Source organism: Miniopterus schreibersii (genome assembly GCF_964146895.1).
Source record: "Miniopterus schreibersii genome assembly, chromosome: 3".
NCBI classification, from domain to species: domain Eukaryota; kingdom Metazoa; phylum Chordata; class Mammalia; order Chiroptera; family Miniopteridae; genus Miniopterus; species Miniopterus schreibersii.
Genome location: NC_138103.1, coordinates 88,643,423 through 88,657,626, shown reverse-complemented (window position 1 = coordinate 88,657,626; position 14,204 = coordinate 88,643,423). Strand labels below are relative to the sequence as shown.

Below are 14,204 nucleotides of genomic sequence, written 5' to 3'. Positions count from 1 at the left end.
TATTACACCCATCACCACCACCACTATTACACCCATCACCACCACCGCCATTACACCCATCACCACCACCGCTATTACTCCCATCACCACCACCGCCATTACACCCATCACCACCACCATTACACCCATCACCACCACCGCTATTACACCCATCACCACCACCGCTATTACACCCATCACCACCACCGCTATTGCACCCATCACCACCACCGCTATTATACCCATCACCACCACCGCCATTACACCCATCACTACCACCACTATTACACCCATCACCACCACCGCCATTACACCCATCACTACCACCACTATTACACCCATCACCACCACCATTACACCCATCACCACCACCGCTATTACACCCATCACCACCACCGCTATTACACCCATCACCACCACCGCTATTGCACCCATCACCACCACCGCTATTATACCCATCACCACCACCGCCATTACACCCATCACCACCACCGCTATTACACCCATCACTCCCACCACCACTACACCCATCACCACCACCATTACACCCATCACTCCCACCACCACTACACCCATCACTACCACCACTATTACACCCATCACCACCACCGCCACTACTCCCATCACCACCACCACTATTACACCCATCACCACCACCGCCATTACACCCATCACTACCACCATTACACCCATCACCACCACCGCCATTACACCCATCACCACCACCGCTATTACTCCCATCACCACCACCGCTATTACACCCATCACTACCACCACTATTACACCCATCACCACCACCGCCATTACACCCATCACTACCACCACTATTACACCCATCACCACCACCATTACACCCATCACCACCACCACTATTACACCCATCACTACCACCACTATTACACCCATCACCACCACCGCTATTGCACCCATCACCACCACCGCTATTATACCCATCACTACCACCGCCATTACACCCATCACTCCCACCACCACTACACCCATCACTACCACCACTATTACACCCATCACCACCACCATTACACCCATCACCACCACCACTATTACACCCATCACCACCACCGCCACTACTCCCATCACTACCACCACTATTACACCCATCACCACCACCACTATTACACCCATCACCACCACCGCCACTACTCCCATCACTACCACCATTACACCCATCACCACCACCGCCACTACTCCCATCACTACCACCATTACACCCATCACTTCCACCGCTATTACACCCATCACCACCACCACTATTACACCCATCACCACCACCGCCACTACTCCCATCACTACCACCATTACACCCATCACCACCACCGCTATTACACCCATCACCACCACCGCTATTACACCCATCACCACCACCACTATTACACCCATCACCACCACCGCCACTACTCCCATCACTACCACCACTATTACACCCATCACTCCCACCGCCATTACACCCATCACCACCACCACTATTACACCCATCACCACCACCACTATTACACCCATCACCACCACCATTACACCCATCACCACCACCACTATTACACCCATCACTACCACCACTATTACACCCATCACCACCACCGCCACTACTCCCATCACTACCACCACTATTACACCCATCACCACCACCACTATTACACCCATCACCACCACCGCCATTACACCCATCACCACCACCGCTATTACTCCCATCACCACCACCGCTATTACACCCATCACCACCACCATTACACCCATCACCACCACCGCTATTACACCCATCACCACCACCGCTATTACACCCATCACCACCACCGCTATTGCACCCATCACCACCACCGCTATTATACCCATCACCACCACCGCCATTACACCCATCACTACCACCACTATTACACCCATCACCACCACCGCCATTACACCCATCACTACCACCACTATTACACCCATCACCACCACCATTACACCCATCACCACCACCGCTATTACACCCATCACCACCACCGCTATTACACCCATCACCACCACCGCTATTGCACCCATCACCACCACCGCTATTATACCCATCACCACCACCGCCATTACACCCATCACCACCACCGCTATTACACCCATCACTCCCACCACCACTACACCCATCACCACCACCATTACACCCATCACTCCCACCACCACTACACCCATCACTACCACCACTATTACACCCATCACCACCACCGCCACTACTCCCATCACCACCACCACTATTACACCCATCACCACCACCGCCATTACACCCATCACCACCACCGCCATTACACCCATCACCACCACCGCTATTACTCCCATCACCACCACCGCTATTACACCCATCACCACCACCGCCATTACACCCATCACCACCACCGCCATTACACCCATCACCACCACCGCCATTACACCCATCACCACCACCGCTATTACTCCCATCACCACCACCGCTATTACACCCATCACTACCACCCCTATTACACCCATCACCACCACCGCCATTACACCCATCACCACCACCGCTATTACTCCCATCACCACCACCGCTATTACACCCATCACCACCACCGCTATTACACCCATCACCACCACCGCCATTACACCCATCACTACCACCGCTATTACACCCATCACCACCACCATTACACCCATCACCACCACCACTATTACACCCATCACTACCACCACTATTACACCCATCACCACCACCGCTATTGCACCCATCACCACCACCGCTATTATACCCATCACTACCACCGCCATTACACCCATCACTCCCACCACCACTACACCCATCACTACCACCACTATTACACCCATCACCACCACCATTACACCCATCACCACCACCACTATTACACCCATCACCACCACCGCCACTACTCCCATCACTACCACCACTATTACACCCATCACTACCACCGCTATTACACCCATCACCACCACCACTATTACACCCATCACCACCACCACTATTACACCCATCACCACCACCGCCATTACACCCATCACCACCACCGCCATTACACCCATCACCACCACCGCCATTACACCCATCACCACCACCGCCATTACACCCATCACCACCACCGCCATTACACCCATCACCACCACCGCCATTACACCCATCACCACCACCGCCATTACACCCATCACCACCACCGCTATTACACCCATCACCACCACCGCCATTACACCCATCACCACCACCGCCATTACACCCATCACCACCACCGCCATTACACCCATCACCACCACCGCCATTACACCCATCACCACCACCGCTATTACTCCCATCACCACCACCGCTATTACTCCCATCACCACCACCGCTATTACACCCATCACTACCACCATTACACCCATCACCACCACCGCCATTACACCCATCACCACCACCGCTATTACTCCCATCACCACCACCGCTATTACACCCATCACTACCACCACTATTACACCCATCACCACCACCGCCATTACACCCATCACTACCACCACTATTACACCCATCACCACCACCATTACACCCATCACCACCACCACTATTACACCCATCACTACCACCACTATTACACCCATCACCACCACCGCTATTGCACCCATCACCACCACCGCTATTATACCCATCACTACCACCGCCATTACACCCATCACTCCCACCACCACTACACCCATCACTACCACCACTATTACACCCATCACCACCACCATTACACCCATCACCACCACCACTATTACACCCATCACCACCACCGCCACTACTCCCATCACTACCACCACTATTACACCCATCACCACCACCACTATTACACCCATCACCACCACCGCCACTACTCCCATCACTACCACCATTACACCCATCACCACCACCGCCACTACTCCCATCACTACCACCATTACACCCATCACTTCCACCGCTATTACACCCATCACCACCACCACTATTACACCCATCACCACCACCGCCACTACTCCCATCACTACCACCATTACACCCATCACCACCACCGCTATTACACCCATCACCACCACCGCTATTACACCCATCACCACCACCACTATTACACCCATCACCACCACCGCCACTACTCCCATCACTACCACCACTATTACACCCATCACTCCCACCGCCATTACACCCATCACCACCACCACTATTACACCCATCACCACCACCACTATTACACCCATCACCACCACCATTACACCCATCACCACCACCACTATTACACCCATCACTACCACCACTATTACACCCATCACCACCACCGCCACTACTCCCATCACTACCACCACTATTACACCCATCACCACCACCGCTATTACACCCATCACCACCACTGCTATTACACCCATCACTACCACCGCCACTACTCCCATCACCACCACCGCTATTACACCCATCACCACCACCACTATTGCACCCATCACCACCACCGCTATTGCACCCATCACCACCACCGCTATTATACCCATCACTACCACCGCTATTACTACTAATTATACTGTCATATCTGCTACTGTTACAACCACTTTGAAAATATAAATGACACTGGATTAGAACTATTAAGGCTAACATACTGCTCAGTGGTTCTGACTTTATTTGTTCTGTGACTTTGGGTATTTTATCTTTTCTAAGTTTCCATAGTGTTAAAAATGGTGATTAAAAACACTTGAGTTTTTTGCAACAACTAAACACAATGTAAGGAGATGTTGATGATGGTGAATGATTAAAGTCAAAGGATGTTTTGAGAAAACAGCTTGCTGAAAATACTTAGGGGGTAGAAATAAGAATCCCCACATTTTTGTCACAGAAGGAAATTCAGTAGTATTTTCTGCATCATATAGTGAAATGTGAGGGATGGCTATACATGAAACAGAGCCCCAAATATAAAGGGCCTGATAAGTAGAGAGAACACATATTTTATCATGAAAACTGGAGCACTTTGGAGAGTAGAAGTGAACGATATTAGTAATTTTAACTTGGAGCAGCATACACAAATTAGAGCGAAGACAAACCAGACAGGGTCATCCTATACATAAGCCATTTAAAGAGATTGTAACTTACATACAATGACTTGAGAATCTTTGAAAGGTTTAAGCAAGAGTATGCCGTGTTCAGATTTGCATTTAGGAAGACCCATTTGGAAACAGAGTGGAAAAGACTCTACAGGGATATAAGACTGGTTTTTATATTATTGCAAAAATTGGGTGAAAAAATCTTAGATTAGGGTAATGGGTGTGAGAATAAGAGATAAGTGGGCAGAGATTGAATAAATAGGGCTTAAAGCTAGATCCTCTAGATTTTATACGTAAGGATGACAGAGAAGACGACTAACCGGACTTTCATATCATTGACTTGGACAGCTAGGTAAATGGTCACATCGTTCAGTAACAGAAGTATTGACTGTTTTCCACCACTGATTCCTTGCTGGGGAACCTCTATCTAGTTAGCTGTGATCATATGAAGCAGATCACCTTGCCTCACACAGTGTTTCCTCACGGTCTGAATGTGCCACTCATATGCCTTTTACCATATTACCTCTTTTATCTTGTTATATTGTAACTGTAAGCTTTTTGGAAGTGGATAGGAACTTTATTTTTTATCTCACATAGTTTGTATTTACCCTTTTGTTGTGTGATAACATTAATGTTCTATTTCTTTAGCAATTTTAATTACACCCTATAAAGTTATCAACTGTAGCTCCCATGCTATACATTAGAAGGTCAGACTTACTCACCTTCAGCCTGAGAGCTTGTGCCTCTTCCTGTTTTACCCACCGCCTTCCAGGCCCTCGAGGCCACTTTTCTACTCTCTGCATCTATGAATCCCAACTTTTTTTAAATTCCACACAGACCTCTTGTTTTGTAAGCCATCCTATATTCTTGCTAAATAGCAAATTTAATTCTTATGCCAGAGAAGATTAATGTTTCCTCTTTCCCTAACGATTATTTGGATTATATTTTGGCAGCTTTTATGATAAAAGAATTAAAATATGACGTATTTTACTGATTCAAGAAGAGCTCTCTACTATTTAACAGACAATCTACTTTGAGATGAAGCTCGTGGTAACCACCTTATCATAAATGTCCTGTTTTGTAGACAACACAGCTGGAATTGAAGCCAGAAGAAATGGATACAGCCGGAGGCAGCAAGAGTTGTATTTCCTCCCTGTTGTAATAGAAGACAGCAGTTATCCTGTCCAGAGCAGCACTAACACAATGACCATTCGAGTTTGTAGATGTGACTCTGATGGTACCATCCTGTCTTGTAATGTGGAAGCAGTTTTTCTACCTGTAGGACTCAGCACTGGGGCTTTGATTGCAATCCTGCTCTGCATTGTTATACTCTTAGGTTGGTTTCAATATGGATCATCCCTCCCTCCCCCTCCCCCTCCCCTCCCCCCTCCCCCCTCCCTCCCTCCCTCCCTCTCTCTCTCTCTCTCGTCATTCCCGTATGTCCTTAATTTACAGTGTAAATCCGTGTTTCTTCACTGAGATGCCATATTTGCTTAGAAGGAAGATTATCTATTTACATTGAATTACATTTTTATTAAAGTTATTTTTCTATTTCATACTTTTCTATGGATATATAGCATTAGGCATAAATAACATCATCAAAAATACAAAAGCGCATTCAAGCCTTAGGGGATTTCCAAATAATAGTTTGTGGAACCTGCCGCAATGAAATTTTCTATAACAAATATTCTATTTACAACAATGCTTTCTCCACTTGTTTTACATCCTAGTAATTATTAGTCCTTAAGATATTATATAACCATTAAAAAACACAGCGATGAGCAATAGTTCTTCAACACCAGTTTAATAAATAAAGAAAAGAGAAAGGAAAAGAAAGACATAGAGAGAAAGTAAGGGAACCTTTAATTTTCTTTTCTGTTTAAACTGCCAGCCAGAAGCAATTCTTATTCCACTTTTCTCACATCTTCTCATCAAAATTCTAACCACTTCCACAGGAATAGAAGAGATCACACTGAAATATCTAGAAGCACCCCAAATGAAATGGACTGAAATAAATGAATTCTGTAACATCTCTGTGAACATAAGCATAAACCTACTTAGGGGTTTCCCTCTTCCATCAACTCTTCAGCTAACTCCATTTCCCTTACTAATTCATTGCCAGGATGGCAAAAGTAGAGATTTTTCTTTTTTTCGTCATTTTTTAAAATGAAAATGGTAACAGATACACAGTTGGACTCTGTGGAATCAGTTTATATATGGATGCTTCTTATTTAACCACAAAAATTCCTGACAAATGTAGATACCTCCCTGTATTTCTAGGATAGAAAACAAAACTTAAAACAATACTAGGGCTGCCCTAGCCGGGTTGGCTCAGTGGTTAGCATGTCAGCCCGTGGACTGCAGGGTCCCTGGTTCCATTCTGGCCAAGGGCACGTACCTCAGTGATAGGCTCGGCCCGCTCGGGGTGTGTTCAGGAGGCAACCAATTGTTGTGTCTCTCACATCGCTGTTTCTCTCTCTCTCCCCTCCTTTCTCTCTGGGAAGCAATGGAAAAAATATCCTTGGGTGAGAATTTTTTAAAAAATACTCTGGTGAAAAGCATGGAGTAAGGCCTTATACAATAGCTCGTGAAGAACATTTTCCAGTCATGACCCCACGTTGGCTTGGAGGGAACGTTCTAGTCCAGTTTGCATGCTGTAGATATTGATTCCACACACGTGCCCTTGGCACGTAGAACAAGGTATTTTTTATATCATTATGACTTACAGTAAATTGTATCTGGCATCTGTTTATGATAAAGATATAAACCTTAGAAGGGATGATTCAAATAATGTTTTCATATCTGAAATTGAACATGATCAGTTGGGTGTTTAACTTCAACTCAACCACTCCTCTTTCATGCTCCTCTTTTCTCTTAGAGTTCTTTGCGTCATAGAGTATTTGTTTTTCTTCCTAGCATGACTTGGCATGTTCTGGAGGCTGGCCTCTGGCCACTGGCACTGTTACAGTGTGGCAATTAACCGTGCACAGGTCAGCCTCATCACACGTTGCCATCTGCCGGTTACTCATCCAAATGCTTCCCGTGTCCCAGGGCACCTGCACTGGCCCAGCACTGTGCACTTGCTAGTATACAGTCGTGAACGTTGACACTCTTAGTCTTGCCGTGGGGTCTGCTTAAAAGTCCATCTATTGTTTGACCTCCTTAAGCAATCTCAGACTTTAAATCTTCCAGCTTATTCTTAACCATTTCCATAGCCGTCCTAGGGCAAGGGGAAGCACAAGAATCTTGTGCCTTCTACGCGGCCTTCAAGCACATCTCACTAGTCTTCTTCTCAATTGTGGCAACTGTGAAGCCAGTTTACATGCAGGAAACCTCTGAGAGGTTTGCAGCCTCGCACATACTCCCCGGGTGAACAAACAGCAAATACTCGCTTTACTTCTGAAATTTGCCTAAACCCTGGGAGGAGCGCTGAGTGATAAACATCTCTCCGAGGCCTATGCGCCTATTATACAGGAGCTCTACCTGATCTCCCCCATCTTTTCAGTTCATCAAACTCTAATTTTGGAGGAAAAGGGAATAAATGGGCTTCCATGGTTCCTGTGACAAGAGTCTTCCAGGCTCTGCTGTCGCAAATCAAACACACTTTGTCTTTCAGCGATTACCACCACTGTGGAGGAGAGGGGCTATATGACCAGCGAAGTTCAGTGCTGACTTCATGGTTCGAATCTGTGCCTATTTACCTGTAGAAGAAATAAACACTATCTAATGATGGCTGTAGTCAACTGGAAACAAAGAGATATTCAATAATGAGAGTACATAAATTAACCATTTCAGAATATCGTCATGCTTCAGGAAGGTAATATGAACGCTAGGCATTTGGTTTGGAAAACGTCTCAATATGGCAGGACACTGAATTTAAATAATTAGAGCTCTTAGTTGATATGCTTTATAAAAGTAAGGCCCTTATATTGTATATTCTTTCTTCTCTTTCTCTCTCGCTTATTTATTGCTTTTAACAATGATTCTCATATGAGGATTTGTGTCTATTTCATTAGAAACACATTAGCATTACAATGGGGACATCTAGGTGTGAACAACATTTAAATATTGCTTACAGGCTACAGTAACCAAGTTTTACAATATCAGTGTTATACAGATCTCCGTATACTTCGAACAACAACGTTTTTCTTTTTGTCACTTTGTAAAACACTTTTTGCCAGACAGTAAAATATTTAAATGCAGAGCATGTTAAATATGAGGCAGTCATTGTTTGATTTCGCGAACAGCTTGGCTATGGTTTCTTGCTTGTTACAAATAGCTTGGCTATGGTTTCTTGCCTGTTACAGTTTCAAAACGAAGTCGAGCTTAGGCAACGGGAAGAAAGGTGACCCCAGACCCGCCGCTTACTGACCCGGGCGCTTCCCCCGGAGCTGGGAGGCCGCTGCGGAGCCTCGGGCGGCTGGTCCGAGAGCCCGGCCGACGGTCTCAAATTGCCGTTTTTTGTCTCCTAGTCATCGTGGTGCTGTACGTGGCCCTGCGGAGGCAGAAGAAGAAGGACACGCTGATGACCTCCAAGGAGGACGTGAGGGACAACGTGATCCACTACGACGACGAGGGCGGCGGCGAGGAGGACACGCAGGCCTTCGACATGGGCGCGCTGCGGCACCCCGCGGCCGAGGACGGCGGCGCGCGCAGGGACGTGCAGCCCGACGCGCCCGGCCGCGCCCGCGCCCGCGAGCGGCCGCCCGCCGACCACGCGGACCACGCGGACGTGCGGGACTTCATCGCGCGGCGGCTGCGGGACAGCGACGGCGACCCCGCCGCGCCGCCCTACGACTCGCTGGCCACCTACGCCTACGAGGGCGGCGGCTCGGCCGCGGGCTCGCTCAGCTCGCTGGGCTCGGCGGCCGACGGCGACCAGGACTTCGGCTTCCTCGCCGACTGGGGGCCGCGCTTCAGGGTCCTGGCCGACCTGTTCGGGGAGGAGGAGGGGCGCCGCCCCGACGGGGCCACTTAGGGCGGAGCCCGGCTCTCGGCGGGCGTTTAAGGGAAAACACGCGGACGGACGCGCACGCACGCGCGCGGGCTTTAGCGGACACGAGTCCTTGGGGAAGCTGGTTTCCAGCGAGCCGCTCTGTTTATCCCACGTCACTTTCGGTTTATTCCGCCCGCAGGAGAGCCAGCCCCCCCTGTGTCCTTGCTCGGTTTCGTTTTGCCATTTTGGAAATACACTGAGACGCGCTCAGGCCTATTGAATCCAATGTACTGACCTGGCGGCCCGAAGGAAGAGAGCTCTGTGGCATCGCGGTGGAAGAGTGTTAGGTTTTTCTTAATTCCACTAAAGTGCCTCTTGAAACTCTTACCGTTTGAAGCGGTGTCCAGTGCACTCCGCTGTGGTGACGCGCAGGACTCGGACCCGGGGCGCGAGGACGGTGCTGGTACGTCGCGGAGCAATAGCACGCCGGCTGCTGATTCCTTTGCAGGATACTTTCTGAACTCCATCTTCTTATCATGCAGAGTTTTTCCCAGCTGTATGCCGAAACACATTCGTTTTCCCCACCCTTCCAGAAAGTGGAAATAAATGCGATGTTAAATTCAACATGTAAGTCATGAATTTTAAAAGCGATGTCTGATCTTAACATTACTTCATGTCAAAGCTATTCATTAAAATGTTGCTTTTTATCAGAAAAATAAACTTTTAAAAAATGAAATTTTACAAAATCCCTCTTTATAAAGAGAGGCCTCAGGGCTGAAACTCCGTATTAAAATAAATATTGGTTTTGTTTTTAATACTGCGCTGGTGTGTGGAAGGTTGGTTTTAACAGGTGACCAGGTCATTGAAGTCTTCATTCATAGATCCAACTTTGTGTTTCTATGAAAACTTTTTTGGGGGGAAAAACGCCATTAATTTAAACATGAAAATATATCCATTATCAGCTACTCAGAATTTCTTACAATCTAGTGATTATTTGATGACCAAAGAAAATAGAATACATATCAAATAATACAAGATGCAAGTATAGCACGCCTAAAAATTATTTGTTGTACAATACTGAACAAAATAATATCAGAGAAGTCAGAATATTGAACTAATAACTGACACCTAAAATGAACTAAGTGCAAAATTAGGCAGTTGATTTACTTATTTGATTCACATGGGTTTCAACTTCGTGAGCACTTATTATATTGAGGCTCAGAGATGCTGTGTTATCCTGTTATCTACAATAATTTCAATATAAATTATCCCTACAACTCCTTTGTAAAGAATTTCCCTGTTTAATTTGATACAGACTTCTAAGAAATATTTGATTTTAAAGCATTCAGATAAACTACACACATGCGTTATTTTCAACTGAACTGTACACTAGCTAGAAATGTACTTAACAAACTTACAAGTATACAAGTGACTACTGAAATATTGAAACTGTATATGAGAAAAAAATAAAAATTCCTTATAGATCCATCCTGATCCATCCATCATATCTAGCTATTTATGAAATATTTATGAATACATTTATATTTGCAAGGTTGTGAAAATAAAAATTCACACATGGGGAAAACAGGGAGAAATCTGAATAATACAGGCAGCTGCTTATATTCAGTCCCATTCTTTATTAAGTGCTTACTTCGAAAAGATGTAACTAATAATTTTGTGCGGCCGCTCTGCCCTGTGAACCTGCATGTCCCATCCCACCCCCTTGGTGTCTCATACTTGCCTTGTCTCTCTCAGGAGCAGCTGTTGAACTCCTTTCCCTCCCCCACCTCAGCACTCCCTTTGTGCCAGTCCTGGGAACAGCATTAGAATATTCATGTAGCCTAATCATTTGCAGTATATTATGCTTTGGGAATTTTTGTTGTTTTTTTTTTTTAAAAAAAAGCTGGTGATATCATAACCATACCAGAGAAAAAATTAAGGCACCTACTGGGTTTTCCGTAGCAATGTGATTCGATGCATTTTCCTTTCCAGAAGTTTAAAATGCAAGATCGCTTTGGGCTGACCAGTAAGCTCTTGCCAGGAATTACTGCGTCTTGCATCCTGCTAGAGAATCTAACTGCTGCTGCACAGTGATCCCGCAGAAAAATGGTGGCATGGAGAAAACTTGGGAGGGCGAGGTCATTGTAAACCATGGGACTGAGATACTAAACAAACATAAAAATGGTGGGTCTTTTCTCCAAACTAATAAGCTTTTATTTTTTATTTTTTTGGTATCTCCATCTTTTATTTCCTACACCGCTGCATCATTAGTAGGGCTCCATAAGAGCGCCTGGCACACAGACTGGGTGGCTGGAACAACGGAACTTTATTTCCTCGTGGGTCTGGAGGGAGGCCCAAGACCAAGGTGTCCGCAGAGCTGGCTTCTTCTAAGGGCCTCTCTGCGGCTTGTTGATGGCCATCCTTCTGCATCACTGCTGATTCCTCTTCTTTTAAGAACACAGGTCAGGCGGAGCCTATTCACATGACCTCTTTTGACTTTAACTGTTTAAGGGCCCTCTCATCAATTACAGTCAGTTCTGAGGTCCTGGGGGTTTGGACTTCAAAATACAGATGAGAGGGGTACACAATTCAGCCCATAACAACCAATGTTTCTATTAACACAGATGTTAATAGAAATGTTTTTAAGTATTTGATTTACAAAAAGCAATCCAACATTTGAAAAACAAAACATAACCTTGAATGGAAATAATTTCAGGTACAAGGGGAAACCAGAGGAGTGATATGGTGAAAAGAGGTCTTTGGTTCTCATAAATTGGAAGTATTATAGGATACCTTTTACACTACAAAAGGCACTAGACCTAATGTTTCAATACTTGAAATATTTCAGAATCCCTTTTTTATTTGGAATAACAGTCACTGGCCTTCATGCAGGCATTAAGCAATATAAAAATGTTTAGAACTTAACGTGGGGAATTTTGGCCATTAACAATATGTTATGTTGTAATTACTTTTTATATTGAATGTTTACTTTCACAGAAATATATACCTATAAATTATATTTTACATATGTGTGTTATATATATATATAAAATGTAACCTTAATTGTGCTCAAAGTATTCCATCAACACATAAGACTGAAAAGGTGATATACTCAAAATAATCTAAAATTGCTTTTGTACCAAATTCTATCCCTAGCTGGGAATGTCATATGGGGCAAACAACTTAATCTCCTTCTCTTTTCCTCTCTTGGTAAAATTAACTTGTTGCTCTTGGTATTATATAAGTTTCTTCTAAAACTTCTTGAGTCTTAAGTTGCAGTTAGAATTATATAAAGTTCATTAAACAATTTAAATATTGATTGCATAAAACTATGATAACCAGAGAGATCTTTAAAACATAATATGAATAACAAAAATCTTTGTAGCATGGATTTGGTTGATTACATATTAACACTCACCACATAACACATCAGGAGAGCCAGGCAACTAATTTTTAAGTAATAACTGTCAGCAAGTTTGAATGGTAGAGATGTTAGAGTTACAGTAGAGAATGGTAGAGTTAATAATTTGTCAGTAAGCAACATCATTTTGCTAAAAAAAAAAAAAAAAGATGGTTAGAAAAATAATTTTATAATTCTTTCTGTGTTTGAAAATTTCTCTTGCCTCTTCACCAAATTTATAGCTTGCCTAGGTTCACAGTGCTCTTTTAATTTTTTCTTCAATATTTTGAAAGTGTTTTCTATCATATTCTAGCATCCGACCCAGCCTGTAAAACAGGAAGATGCATATATCACCCCTTTCATATGTGATAGGATTTTTTATGACAATATTCAGATTTTTGTCTTTTCCTTGGTGTTATGAAATTTCACACTAATGTATTGAGATGAGTCTTTTCATTTTCAGGACTAGACGCCTTGTATTTATTCTCTGATGAGTTCCTACCTTGTGTTTTTCTGTTCAGTCCTTATGAAATTTTTAATACGTGGTTTTCAAATGTCCTAGATTGGAGCTAATTGTATTATCTTTTAATTATCACTTCCCACCTTATATCTTACTCTATTTTTATAATTAGCTTTTCGTCTTTGTCTTCCAGTTCTAATTACCTACTAGTGATTTATTTTTAATTTCAGGAACTTTCTGTTGTGTGATTCTGTTCTCTCTCTGTTATTTCGATCTTGTTTTTTCATCATTTGCTTCTTTACTCTCTCTGATGATGTTAATTAGGCTTAAAAAATTCTATTTATTGGGATGATATTGGTTAATAAGATTATATAGGTTTCAAGTGCATATTTCTATGATATACCATC

The 14,204-nt window shown here is 44.5% G+C and overlaps 1 protein-coding gene across 1 annotated transcript in view; it reads left to right on the top strand.

The window, feature by feature from the left end:
* CDH12 (cadherin 12) overlaps window positions 1–10,756 on the top strand; it is a 661,533-nt gene extending 650,777 nt beyond the window's left edge. Inside the window, exons 14-15 of the mRNA XM_081131650.1 lie at window positions 6,086–6,337; window positions 9,474–10,756. Coding sequence (XP_080987776.1) covers window positions 6,086–6,337; window positions 9,474–9,979 — 758 coding nt within the window. The 3' untranslated portion in view covers window positions 9,980–10,756. The remainder of the gene's footprint in view (window positions 1–6,085; window positions 6,338–9,473) is intronic.
* The last annotated feature ends 3,448 nt before the right edge of the window (window positions 10,757–14,204 follow it).